Genomic DNA, 14818 nt, shown 5'->3' with positions numbered 1-14818 from the left:
CTATATCAAACTAAAAAGCTTTTGCACAGCCAAAGACAATAAGAACAGAATAAAAAGACAAACTACACAATGGGAGAACATATTTGACAGTACGTCTGATAAGGGGTTAATAACCAAAATTTATAAAGAACTTGTAAATCTCAACACCAGAAAGACAAACAATCTAATCAAAAAATGAGCAAAAGAAATGAATAGACATTTCTCCAAAGAGGACATACAGATGGCCAATAGGCAGATGAAAAAATGCTCAACATCACTAATCATTAGAGAAATGCAAATAAAAACCACAATGAGATATCACCTCACACCAGTCAGAATGGTGCTCATTAACAAAACAACACAGAATAAGTGCTGGCGAGGATGTGGAGAAAAGGGAACCCTCCTGCACTGCTGGTGGAAATGCAGACTGGTGCAGCCACTGTGGAGATCAGTATGGAGTTCCTCAAAAAATTGAAAATCGAACTGCCTTTTGACCCAGCTATACCACTTTTAGGAATATACCCCTAGAACACCATAGCACTGTTCCAGAAGGAGAAATGCATTCCCATGTTTATGGCAGCATTGTTCACAATAGTGAAGATCTGGAAGCAGCCCAAGTGTCCGTCAGAGGATGAGTGGATTAAAAAGCATTGGCCCTGGCTGGTTGGCTCAGTGGTAGAGCATCGGCCTGGCGTGCAGGAGTCCCAGGTTCGATTCCCGGCCAGGGCACATAGGAGAAGCGCCCATCTGCTTCTCCACTCCTCCCCTTCTCCTTCCTCTCTGCCTCTCTCTTCCCCTCCTGCAGCCAAGGCTCCATTTGAGCAAAGTTGGCCTGGGCACTGAGGATATCTCTGTGGCCTCTGCCTCAGGCGCTAGAATGGCTCTGGTCGCAACAGAGCGATGCCCCAGATGGGCAGAGCATCGCCCCCTGGTGGGCATGCCGGGTGGATCCTGGTCAGGCGCATGCAGGAGTCTGTCTGACTGCCTCCCCATTTCCAACTTCAGAAAAATACAGAAAAAATAAAAATAAAAAATAAAATAAAAAGCTTTGGTATATATATAATATGGAATACTACTCAGCCATAAGAAATGATGACATTGGATCATTTACAATAACATGGATGGACCTTGATAACATTATACGGAGTGAAATAAGTAAATCAGAAAAAACTAAGACCTATATGAACCCATACATAGATGGGACATAAAAATGAGACTGAGAGACATGGACAAGAATGTGATGGTAAGAGGGGGTGGGGTGGGGGGGTTGGGAGTGGGCGAGGAAGGAGAGAGAGTGGGTGGGGGGAAGGGAGGGGCACAAAGAAAACCAGATAGAAGGTGACAGAAGACAATTTGACTTTGGGTGAGGGTTATGCAGCATAATCAAATGTCAAAATAATCTGGAGATGTTTTCTCGGAACATATGTACCCTGATTTATCAATGTCACTGCATTAAAATTAATAAAGATAAGATTAAAAAAAGAAAGAAAGAAAATGGTAATAACAATAGTAACTCCCTCACAGGATTTTTGTGAGGATTAAATGAGATAAGACATTGTAGAGGACTCAGAACAGCACCCGGCACGAGTTAGCACTCAATCAATGTTAGCTATTATTCTCTGGCACTCAATAACTTCTCAGTAAATGAAAACTATCATTCTTTCAATGATGGAATTTAATCAGTGGTGGGCTGGTAACAACTGGCTCTCCTTAAACTGGCCAGGTAGCTCAGTTGGTTAGAGCATCATCCCAAAATGCCAAGGTTGTGGATTTGAACCTCAGTTAGGGCACATATAAGAATCAACCAATGAATTCATAAATAAGTGGAACAGCAAATCAATGTTTTTCTTTCACTATCTCCCTTCTTTCTCTCTAAAATCAAATTTTTAAAATATATGTATGTATATACACTTTTATCATGAATTCTACTAATACAAATGATGCATTGCACAAAATTTCCTAATATTTATAATAAATACTAAATTTTGTAATAAGTAATATAATTGTACTGATTTTGCTAAACTCTGTATTTATTGTGCATTTTTAATCACATGATTTGATGAATGGAGGTTCACCTCAACCATGAGTTTTGTTCCAAAATGAATGTTGTATGATTTTTCACTCACATTAATGAGTAAGGTGAAAGTAAAACAATGAAAATGTATGTTGGAACTTCTTTCATCCACCAGTCATGTGAGCAATTCCTTTGCTAAACTGAATAATAGTTCTTGAATACTGGGAGAATATTTTCCCCAATTTTAGTGCTATTCACAATAAAATAAATACAATACAATAGACTTTAAAGTTTAATCTGCATCATTAATATTTTCTCCATCACTGTCTCAGGGCTAGATAATTAAGCACACAACGCCCTAATTTGTATTTGCCAATTTCCATGGTATAAAAACTTCCACTGTGGCCAAATTCGAGTTACCAAGAAGAAGCTGCACCATCTTTTACGACCTAGTCTTGAAAGTGATGTATGGATGGAAGCCGTTCCACCATACTGTATTGATCCAGACAATCACAAACTCACCCAATGCAAAGTCACTAAACGTGGAGTTGGGAAGAGATGCACAGTGGATTTATAGTAATTCTACTATGCGGTTATAATAGACTAACCACATAAGCATAGAAAACAGCAAAATGTATAAAATAATTAGAAAGTAATGAGCATTATATATTTATTACCTTTTTTAGTGAGCAAGTGAAAGAAAAAAAGCAGAGGGAGAGGACAGACAGGGACAGACAAACAGGAAGGGAGAGAGATGAGAAGCATCTAGGGAGTTGCGGCACCTTAGTTGTTCATTGATTGCTTTCTCACATGTGCCTTGACCAGGGGGCATCAGCCGAGCCAGTGACCCCTTGCTCAAGCCAGCGACCTTGTGCTCAAGCTAGTGACTTTGAGCTTCAAGCCAGTTACTGTTGGGCTCAAACCAGCAAGTATGGGGTCATATCTTCTATGATCCCATGCTCAAACCAGCAACCCTGCACTCAAGCCTGTGACCCTGCACTCAAGCCAGATGAGCCCTCACATAAGCCAATGACCTTGGGGTTTTGAACCTGGATCCTCAGCATACCAGTCCAATGCACCACTGCCTGCTAAGGTTTTATTACCTGTTTTTAATTTAATATATTCAAGTGTGAGATTATATAATGTAATTTTAAATAATTGCTGTGTTTAACAACCAGTATGTAGAATTCCTGAAAATTTTATGATCAGCTTTCATAACTACTGTGGGCTCTCTCCAGCATCCTACTGATTTTGATACCTAAATCTCCAGAGGAAGTCTCATGAAAGACAAAATGAGAAAATGCATTAAATAACTATTGGACATGAGAGTTTTTTATTTAGTGTAAAGGAAAATATTTTTCATAAATGAGGGATTTTCATACTATGTTAAATTGTATTTTTTGAAGATAGCCATAAAAATATCTCTTATTGCCAAGTGATCTTCTAGAACCTTACCATTTCCCTATCAAAAGGTGGAATCAGGCCTTGGTGAGGTAGTTCAGTTGATTAGAGCATCATCTCAACATGCCAAGGTTGCCAGTTCAATCCCTTGTCAGAGCACATACAAGAATCAACCAATGATGGCGTGAATAAGCGGAACAACAAACTGATGTTTCTCTCTCTCTCTCTCTCTCTCTCTCTCTCTCTGTGTGTGTCTGTCTGTCTCTCTCCCTTATTCTTTCTCTAAAAATCTATTTTTAAAAAAGAGGTGGAGTCAATGTGCCCTCCGCTTAAACTCAGGTGAATTTGTGATTGCCTGGTTCAATACAATATGGTGGAAGTGGCTTCCATCCCTATGTCACTTCCAAGTCTAGGTCATAAAAGATGGTGCAGCTTCTTCCTTGTGAGCTGGAACACCCTGGAAACCTTCAGCTTCCATGCAAGCAGCCTGGTTTCCCTAAGAACAATGTGCTGTGAGGAACCCTCAACTAGCGTATGCAGAGGCCTCGGGATTCCATGATGAGAGGACAAGTGCAGGTCAGCCTCCAGCTGTCCCCTGCTCCAGATTCAGATTCTCCACTTGACTACTACTGCACAAGAGACTAAGCTCCAGCCACACATCTGAGACCTTCCCAGGGCCTTGGAGTAACTAAAAACCTATGGAGGCCCTGGGCAGATGGCTCAGTGATAGAGGTTTGGCCCAGTGTGGATGTCATGGGTTTCATTCCCAGTCAGGGCACACAGGAGAAGCATCCATCTGCTTCTCCATCCCTCCCCTCTCACTTCTTTCTCTCTTTCTCTCTCCTCCTTCTCCTCCTGCTCCTCCTCTTCCTTGTCCTCCTCCTGCAGCCATGGCTTGATTAAAGTGAGTTGACCCCAGGCACTGGGGATGACTCCATGGCCTCTGCCTCAGGTACTAAGAAGAGCTAGATTGTTGAGCAATGGAGCAACACTCTATATGGGCAGAGCATTGCCCCCTAGTGGGCTTGCTGGGTGGATCCAGGTTGGGGCGCATGTGGAAGCCTGTGTCTGCCTTCCATCTTCTCATTGAATAAAAATTAAATAAAACTAAAAGAAAAAAACCTATGGAGCTTTCAGGGGGATGCCAATGAGGTCTTAAGAAAAATGTTGTTGGAAGAAAGGGAAACCTTGCTATGTGGTGGCAGAAGGTCTGTCACCTGCCGTAACCTGGAAAAGAAGAAATATATGTACTGAACTTAATGGTAGAGCAGAATATTAAAAGTATCTTCTGGCTTTTTCTTGCTACCTATGATAAAAATGCAAAAGGAGATGACTAAACAATAAACTATTAAATATCAAGGAGCTAAGACCTGCTGGGCTCACAAACAAAACTGCTTCTCATCCCTAGCCTCTCTAGACCAGTGGTCCCCAACTCCCGGGCCACAGACCGGTACCAGTCCGTGGGCCATTTGGTACCGGTCCACAGAGAAAGAATAAATAAATAACTTACATTATTTCCATTTTATTTATATTTAAGTCTGAACTATGTTTTATTTTTTTTTAAATGACCAGATTCCCTCTGTTACATCCATGTAAGACTCACTCTTTCTTTCTTTCTTTCCTTCTTTTTTTTTTTTTTTTTTTTTTGTATTTTTCTGAAGCTGGGAACGGGGAGAGATAGACAGACTCCCGCATGCGCCCAACCAGGATCCACCTGGCACGCCCACCAGGGGGGCGACGCTCTGCCCACCAGGGGGCGATGCTCTGCCCCTCCGGGGTGTCGCTCTTTTGTGACCAGAGCCACTCCAGCGCCTGGGGCAGAGGCCAAGGAGCCATCCCCAGTGCCCGGGCCATCTTTGCTCCAATGGAGCCTTGGCTGCGGGAGGGGAAGAGAGAGACAGAGAGGAAGAAGAGGGGGAGGGGTGGAGAAGCAGATGGGCGCTTCTCCTGTGTGCCCTGGCTGGGAATCAAACCCGAGACTTCTGCACGCCAGGCCAACGCTCTACCACTGAGCCAACCGGCCAGGGCCTAAGACTCACTCTTGACGCTTGTCTCAGTCACATGATACATTTATCCGTCCCACCCTAAAGGCCGGTCCGTGAAAATATTTTCTGACATTAAACTGGTCCGTGGCCCAAAAAAGGTTGGAGACCACTGCTCTAGACGTCAGTAAATTCTCCAACTAAGAAAATATCTCAGGCTTTTATTACCAGATTTCAAGACTTATTATAAAGCTACAGTAATCAAGACAGTGTGGTATCAGTAAAAGGACAGATACATAGATCAATGGAACAGAATAGAAAGTCCAGAAATAGACCCACTCATATATGGTCAATTGATTTTCAACCAAGGTAAAAAGGCAATGCAATAGACTCAGTAAGGATTGTCCTTTTCAACGAATGGTGCTAAAACAACTGGACATCCTTATGTAAAACAAAAAAGCCTCAACCCATATCTAACCCTCTAAACAAAAATTTACTTAAAATGTACAACAGACCTAAATGTAAAACCTAAAAATATAAAACTTCCAGATGACTTTGGAGAAGGTCTTTGTGACTGGAGTTAAGCAAAGATTTCTTATATAGGACACAAAACCAAATCGTAAAGGAAAAACGGAGACATTGGACTTCAACAAGATCTAAGACTTCTGTTCTTTCAAAGACATTGTTAAGGAAAAAGAAAAGCCCAGAAGCTACATATTTGAAGAAAGTATTTGCAAAGCACATGTCTTATGAATGTTTGTATCCAAGATAAGTAGATACAAACTCTCAAACCTCAATTTTTTTTTTAAAAAACTGTTATTATAAAACAAATAACCCAGTTTAGAATGGGCGAGGACTATCTTTTCTTCACTGTTGTTCTTTTATATTTGGATCTATTTCTGGACTCTGTTCTGCTTCATTGATCTATTTGTCTGTCTTTATACCAACAGCTCACTGTCTTGAATATTGTCATTTTATAATGGCTTGAAATTAAGTAGTGTTGACCCTGGTCATTTGGCTCAGTGGTAAAGCATCAGCCCAGAGTGTGGCTATCTTGAACTCGATTCTCAGTCAGGGCACACAGGAAAAGCACCCATATGCTTCTCCACCCCTCTCCTTCTTACTTCTATCCCCCTCCCATCCTACAGCCATGGATCAATTGGAGTGAGTTGGCCCCAGGCACTGACGATGGCTCCATGGGCTTTGCCTTAGGCACTAAGAAGAGCTTGGTTGCTGAGCAATGGAGCAACACCCCAGATGGGCAGAGCATCATCCCCTAGTGGGTTTTCTGGGTGGTTCCCAGGTGGGGAGCATGAGGGAATCTGTCTCTCTGCTTCCTCTCCTCTCACTGAATAAAAAATAAATTAAAGAAATCAAGTAGTGTTAGTTCTCCAACTTTGTTATTATTGTTCAACATAGTTTTGCTATTCTAAATCCTCTGCATTCTCATATAAATTTTAGAATCAGCTTGAAATTTTGTATAAATAGCCTGCTGGGATTTTTATCAGAATTATATTCAATCTATAGTTCAATTTGAGAAGAATTGACACCTCAACAATATTAAGTCTTCTGACCCATGAACAAGATACTTCTTTATTTCTTTAGGTCTTCTTTAACCTCTCTCAGCTTTGCAGTTTTCAGTCGATAAGTCTTACACATCTTTGTCAGACTATTGTTAAATATTTATTATATTTGATCTATTGTAAACAGCATTGTTTTTTAAAATTCCAATTGTTTATTACCTCTCTATATAGAAATGCAATTGATTTTTGTATAGTCATCTTGTATCCTGCAACTTTGCTAAGCTCACTAATTCTGGTGAGCTCACTAATTTTCATAGGTTTCATCAGATGATCATGTTATCTGAAAATTTTACTTCTTTTCTAATATTAATGCTTTTTATTTCTTTTCCTTGCCTTATCAAAGTGGCCATAACCTTTAATACAATGTTGAACACAAATGGTGAGAGCAGACAACCTACACCTTGTCCCACATACAAAAACTAACTCAAAATGATTTATAGACCAAAATGTAAAAATATAAAACTTCCTGAGGAGAGAAAAAAATATTGTGGTCTAAGGTTAAGCGAATATTATTCATATATAACACAAAAACCATGAGACATAAAAAAAATTGGTAAATTGTTCAAAATTTCAAAAGTCTGCTCTTTGAGTAACACTGTTAAGAGAATAAAAACACAAGCTACAGATCGCAAGAAAATATTTGCAAATCATATATCTGATAAATAACTTGTATCCACAATATATAAGGAACTCTCAAAACTCAGTAATAAGAAAAAAAACAACTCAATTTGTAAAACAGGACAATAGATTTTAACAGAGATTTTACCAAATAAGACCCAGATGAAAAGTAAGCATGTGAACAGATGCCCCATGTCACTAGTTGTAAAGGAAATGCAAATTAAAACCATAGTGAGACATCTCTACACACCTGTTAAAATGACTAAATGAAAAAGACTGACTGTACTGGGTTGAATAGTGTCCCTCAAAAGTTCATGTCTAGTGAAACCTCAGAATGTGATCATATCTGGAAATAAGGTCTTTGCAGATGTTGATTAGTTAAAGCAAGGTTCCCTCTAAGGATCTAAAGGTCATGCCTCACACTTTCCATTATATAATAAGACTTCCAAGAACCTTAAAGGCCTGAATAGGAGCCCAAGATAGAGAACAGCTTATCTTGAAGAGATTTTTTTATCTTGACTTTTATTTAATGGTGTGAACCTTAATAAGATTCATAGAAAACCCACAAAGTTTTAACAGAACTGTTCTGGTAAAAGCAGTGCCAGCTGAAACTAAAAAGATCAAAGACATTACAAAATAAAATGAGGCCCCAAACTTCTGAGGGTAGGAAGCAAGCTGAGAAAATCACTCACTCTAACAGGCTATGTTTTATGGGAAAAGAAGGATGGCTCAGAATCATATCTACAGAGCAACACTAGGTCCTAATCAAGAAATTTACAATACTTACCAACATTTCTTCAGCTGGTTCCAGAATTGCTATGGACCAGTGATTGCTCTACCTCCCATATTCACCCTCTTCATATGAGGAATGTCTATATCAATTGTCCTATGTCTGTCTCCCCATTGTACATTGGGTGTAAGAGGCAGACAACTTGTTCTTTAGTTCACAAGTCTTCAGGTCAAGAAGAAAGGCATTCAAGGACCTGTACCCAAAGCATTGTACCTGAGAAACCTCATCTGTATATGGACCTGATTATGTAACATCTTGAGTTTTAATACTGAGCCTGATCCTGTAATGGAGTAAGACTTTTGGGAGATTTTGAAAGGGTGTATTTTGCTTATGGGAGAGACATAAATTATTGTGGCCAAAGAGCAGATTTGGAAGATTATATTCCCCCCCCCCCCCAAAAAATAGCTGCAATAATATTTCCCATTCCATTTGCTCTTCTAGAAGTTTGTAATTTCTCCGTCAAGAAGTGGATTCAGCCCTGGTCAGTTGCTCAGTGGATAGTGTCGGCCTGGCATGCAGACATCCTGGGTTCAATCCCCAGTCAGGGTACACATAAGAAGCAACCATTTGCTTCTCTCACCCTCCCTCTCACTCTTTTCTCCATCTTCCCCTCCTGCAGCCAGTGGCTCAGTTGGTTTGAGTGTCAGCCCTAGGCACTGAGGATAGCTCGGTTGGTCCGAGCATCGGCCTGTGGTGCTGAGGATAGCTTGGTTGATTCAAGCACCAGCCCCACATGGGAGTTGCCAGGTGGATCCTGGTCAGGATGCATGTAGGAGTCTGTCTCTCTATCTCCCCTCCTCTCATTTAAAAAAAAAAGTGGAATCTATGTCCCATTCCCTTGAACTTTGGTTGGCCTTTATGACTGTCTGGACCTTACTAAATACAGCAAAAGTGTAACTTCTGAGGCTGTGTGACTTCTGAGGTTAAGTTGTAAAAATACCACTTACACTAGCCTTGATCTCTTGGGATGTTCACTCTTAGAACTCAGTCATTATGCTATGAGGAAGCCCAAGCAGCCCTTAGAGAGGTTCACATGGAGAGAAACCAAAGTCCTCAGGTTAGTGCTCCCGCTGAGCTCCTAGCCAACACTTAGCACCAGGATGCCAGCCATCAGTCTTAGAAGTGGGTCTTCTCACCTCCAGTTGAGCTGCCTCAGCTGAAGCCCCATGGAGGAGAGACAAGCAGACCCCAGTGAGGCCTGTCTAAATTGCTGATACATGAGCTAAACAAATGATTATCATATTTTTCAAGCCAGTAAGCCATGGAGTGGTTTGTTTCACAGGAATGAATAAACAGAGCCCTTACATAGAGATATTTTTAAATAATACAGAAATTATCCCAGAGCAAAGAAACAAAAAAATATTGATAAATATTTTCAATTGTAAAACTTCTGCATGTGAAAAAGAGTTAAAAGGTAAAGTTAAAACTTAAGGACATTCACTTCTGGAAATATACACAAAATAATAGAAAATAAAGACTCAAACATATTTATATGCTCTTGTTCATAGCAACATTATTCACTATAGTCAAAAGGTGGAAATACTGTAAATGTTCATTGATGGATAAATGTGGTCTAACCATACAATGGACTATGATCCAGCCTTAAAAAGAAAGAAAATTCTGTCACATGTTACAATGTGAACGGACCACAAAGGCAATATGAATGCTAAGTGAAATACCCGAGTCAGAAAAGGACAAATATTGTATTACTCCACTTATATAAGGTTCCCAGAGGATTCAAATTCATAGAGACAGAAAGAGGAACAGAGGTTACCAGGGGCTGGGGGAGAGGAGATGTTGGGAGTTAGTGTTTATTGGGGACAAAGTTTCAGTTTGGAAAGACACAAAGTTCTGGAATGGATGGTGGTGACAGCTGTACAACAGTGTGAATGTGCTGAATGCTACTGAGCTGAGCACTTAACAATGGTTACAATTGTGAATTTTAATATATATATATATCCACAATAAAAATGTAATAAGTTAACGATAAGTGGAAAACTGGAAAAACACTTGCAATATAGTTGGGAAAATAACATACATTGCCAGTTCTTTTTTCCATGGGAAAATGACAGACATGCAATAAAATGTGAGAATGAGGATGAAGAGAAGGAGGAGAAACAGAAATGGTTAGAGAGCACTTTGGGAATATAGTCAATCTCTCAAGTAATCAGTGTTAGTGAGCATGTGGGGTAACATTATATACAGCTGGTGAGTGTGTGAATTAGCACCTTTCTAGAAGGCAGTTTCGTTCTATGCATCAGATCTCTTTAAAAAGTGCCATTATCCCACAATTGCACGCTAGCAATTAATTCAAAGAAGTAGTCAGATAAGATACAAGAATAGCAATAGAGAATGGCTTATCATCAGACAAAAATCTAAATCAACCTAGAGGTCCATGAAGAGGGAGTCTGTAATAAATGCTGGTTACTTTGTGGACTGTGCAGCTTTTAAAAAGGATGACATTCTGTTATATTTACTGACACACAAGTAACCATGACATATTTTCAGTATGTTGTAGCACAGGGGTGGGGAGTGCATGTGTCTAGAAGTCTAGAGAAAATGTTAATCATACTCATTTCTGGGTAGGGGAACTTAGATAATTTTTCCTTTTTAAAATTATCAACATTTTCTAACTTTTGGGGGGAGCTATGAGCACATATTACTTCTGTCAGAAATGTTAGAAAGGGCTGTTTTCACAACTACAGTGAAGTACAGACAGGGCTGGAGACTGAAGACGCCGCTGTGAATCCCATGGCTGTTTCCATCTGAGCATCTCAAAGCACACCAGGAGACACGGGCTAAGTAAGGTCTTGGCAGATGCTAACTACGCCTTGGTCAGAGTCGCCTAGCCTCGGGGTGTCTTTGGATGAGGGCCCTGGATCCCACTCCCCACCATACAGCTCACTCCCGGACCCTCCTCAAGTCCTCCATGATCTGCCACAAATGAAGAAAACCGAGTTCCTGGACACCCAAGTCTCAGTCACCATCCCTTGTTCTGCCTTTCAAGGCACTGAACTCCCGCTTCACTGTTTTCTGTTGTTTCTTCATGCCTCCAGCTGGTGGCGCATGACTACCCCGAGTAGATATGGTCAAATGGTGCCTACAGCCGCCAGCCTTCTTTGGGCAGAGTCTGTCTGAATCTGTTCTTTGGATACTGGAATGCCGGCTCCCTGAAAAAGCGGGGCATTCCCATCCTGAACATCGCGGTACCCCCTCAAGGCAAGGGAGGATGCCGCAGGAAAACTGAGGCGGGTAGCCGGGGATGAGGTGCATCAATCACTGAACGAGAGTTATGGATTATGTGACCCTGCTAGTGGCCTTTTCCTTCAACTTCTTCACTTGTAAAATGGGAACTTTGGACTTCTCTCTAGATACTCATAGAGGTGGAGTAGCAACACTGATGGAAATAACACTGACAGGAATTCTATTACCCACCACTTCCTGAGAACCTATTGTGTGCACAGCCCTTTACACTTGCAGGCATCAGTCACTTGATCTTCACAGTGCCATGAGGTGGGGACTGTGACTGTACCCATTCCACAGAGGAGGAATTTGAGGCTAGGCGAGCCGCCCACAGTCCTGCAGGTAGGAGGTGGTACAGCGCGAGTCAGGCTGCCGGTCCCCAGGCCCATCCTGGGGCCACATTCTGCTCTGCCCTTCCTCTCCTCCCCACTCCCAAACAAGCCCTACAGTGAAGCACTGTGCTAGGCACTCGGAGAACACAGAGAGGGGCCTGGTCAAGTCTGCATGCCCCGCCCCCCGCCCGCTGGGTCTGATCCTGCCCTAGACGAGGCTGCGGACTAGAGCTAGGACATGTTCTGTGAATCATTGTTTATCACCACAAAACAACTGTCTGTCCATCCATAGGGGATCGAATAATAATTCATGTGACTGCTACACAATGGAAATCTCAGCAGCCATTGCAAAGAATAAAGTAGGCCCTTAGACTAGTGATTTTCTACCTTTTTCATCTCAAGTACACATAAACTAATTACTAAAATTCTGTGACACACCAAAAAATATATATTCCTTGCCGATCTGACAAAACAAAAACAAAAAACCAGGTCTAATTTTGTTTCATTCACACCAGACAGCTATTGTGTTGGCTGTTGTCATTTTTTTTATTTGACAATCTAAGGAAAAAGAGGTCAGTACCCTTGCCTAAATAGTCAGATGTGACACGTTTTAAAAGTTCTTGTGGCACACGAGTTGAAGGTTGCTGCTCTAGGCTCCTCCAACTCTTTCTCCCTCTTTCCCCATCCTGGCCTCATGAGGACACAAGTGTTTGTATACAGCAAGACTCTGGAATGAGGCCTCTGTGGCTCCCTCTGAGTGGTCCTTCCCTGTGGTTATGGGTGAATAAAGGAGGTGTCATTGGGCAGCATAATGTGTCAACAGTAAAGTTAAAAGCATCAGGACCGCTTTCTGGTGGCCAAACCTCAGATCGTGTATTATAGATAGGCTGTGAACAACTCCAAAGCACACACTCCTTTTTCTTCTCTGTTCCTCCTCCCTTCCCCAAGCAGGGACCCAGGTATCAGTCTAGGAGGCTGGGGCAGTAGTGCTACCGTTAGGCATACAGTGCCTGCTTTGGCTTTAATTTGGGGCTACCTGCTTTGGAATATCTGCTGTGTGTCTTTAAAACATTCATAAATGTTTCTGTTCCAATGGGTGTCTGTTTGCCTGTGTGTGAAGTCTGTCCATTGATTTTACATGTGGATATTATCATCTGAGTATGTAAGTCTTCAGTCAAGGGACAGGAGTGTGTGTTTCTCTGTCCATCTATTTTGAGGTGTTTGTTGTGCGTGGAGGCAGCATTGTTTCGGGCGTGTTTCTGTGCCCACTGGAGATTGGTAGCACAAGTGTGATCTATGTCACACCCCTAGACTGTACACGGAGAGCTGGTTGAGGTGATACATTTTATCTGTATGTGGAAACCAACAGAAGGAAAGGGTTGGGTGGGAAAGAAGGACGTTAAGCTGAGAGATGGGTGTGTTCTACCAACCCACCCCCAGCAAGCTCTACAGGGTTTCCCCACACCTTGCCTATGGTGGCGTCCACTGTGTAAAGATGGCTGCCAAGGGGGGTGATGCCTGCAGTTCCTCTGTTCTCAGGGAGAGGGCAGCAGACCCTGTTGGCACCATACTCATAGCTCCCCAGCTCTGATGACGTCCATACAGGTCAATGTCTCCAAAAATGCCTGTGGCCCTCTGGCCACCAAGGCAGGCACTGCCTACCTACAAGTATCCCTTAAGCAGTAACTGATGGAAGCTGATGAACAAATGCCCCAGCTCCTTTGCCCCTCAACTCCCAGGAGTCCTCAACAAGAGTGAGGCCCCCCTGCCACAGCTGTCACCTGCTCATCAGTGCACCTTGTCTTGGCTCCTTCACCTCCTTATCTGCTTTACTCCCTTCTGGAAGCTTCCTGGAATGATGACCTCACACGTAAATTTTACCACCACCCCCCAACCCAAATCCTTGTCTCAAGCTCTGCTCTGGAAAGTCCAACCTGAGACAGTGACCATTTCGTTTATCATCCCACCCAGGATGCTTTGGAGAATTCAAAGGTAATAACCACACCAGGGCAATAGCCAGGCCTGTCCAGGTAATCCAGGACACAGAGTCTCCACCCAACATTTAAGGAAAACAGCCAGATGTCTTGAATATGCAAAGAGGGATGTGGAAGGCACTGAGGAACCACAGTGAGGCAGAAGCAATGACATCTCAGCCAGCAGCAGGGTGATGAAGATGACCGCCAGGTCCCAGCGGTCTCCCCAGCAGCCAGAGCCCCTGAATGACAACATGATCTTGGGGAGAACTGACTAGAGAGACCCAGACTCAACTGAGATGAAGTTTCTACCACGAAGCAAAATAAGAGGGACTCCAGATAGTGATTAAGTTCTACTCTAGGAAAAGCAGATGAGAGTTATGTTTTTGTGACCCAGAACCCGTGAATGTAAACTTCTTTCTTGCTCCCTTTCCTTCTTCAGGTCTTAGTTCAAATGCAGAGGAAGGTGAAGTCAGGATTTGGAAGGTGGGTTTGCCTGTGCCCCGGTTCCCCTCGCAGGGACTCTGAACAATACCAGTCCCTCCATTCATCATTTTATTCAAAGCAATTGCCTTGAGCCTCACCTTCTCAAGGAGCCCCCTGGGGAAATCAGTGTGTTATAAATTAACCATGGCAGGGCATCACCCCAGGAGCCCTGTCAACTGGGCACAGGCCCTCCACAGTCCATCTCGGATTCTCAGCCGACTGGGGCCTGTCACAGCCCCTGGCCATGCAGCCTGCTCATCCTGGGCTCACAGCCTGCAGTTTCTTGTCTCTACCAGTGTGCCAGAGCTCAGCAGTATTCAGAATAATCCTCCTCCACATAGTTAGAGGGGAACCAGCCAACCTAGAAAGAGATGGGGAAGGGGTCAGAGCAGCTTCTACACTGTTCTTCCCACTGTT

General features: G+C 42.5%; 1 protein-coding gene across 2 annotated transcripts in view; it reads right to left on the bottom strand.

Moving 5' to 3' along the window:
- Positions 1-14461: 14461 nt before the first annotated feature.
- Positions 14462-14818, bottom strand: part of VAV1 (vav guanine nucleotide exchange factor 1) — a 70355-nt gene continuing 69998 nt past the window's right edge. For both annotated transcript variants that reach the window (XM_066345364.1, XM_066345373.1), the window contains exon 27: positions 14462-14762. In XM_066345364.1, the coding sequence (XP_066201461.1) occupies positions 14709-14762 (54 nt within the window). In that variant the 3' untranslated portion in view covers positions 14462-14708. The remainder of the gene's footprint in view (positions 14763-14818) is intronic.

The sequence above is a fragment of the Saccopteryx leptura genome, chromosome 1 (assembly GCF_036850995.1).
Source record: "Saccopteryx leptura isolate mSacLep1 chromosome 1, mSacLep1_pri_phased_curated, whole genome shotgun sequence".
Classification (NCBI taxonomy): domain Eukaryota; kingdom Metazoa; phylum Chordata; class Mammalia; order Chiroptera; family Emballonuridae; genus Saccopteryx; species Saccopteryx leptura.
Note: the sequence above shows the minus strand (reverse complement) of the source record. Positions and strands in the feature narration are given on the sequence as shown.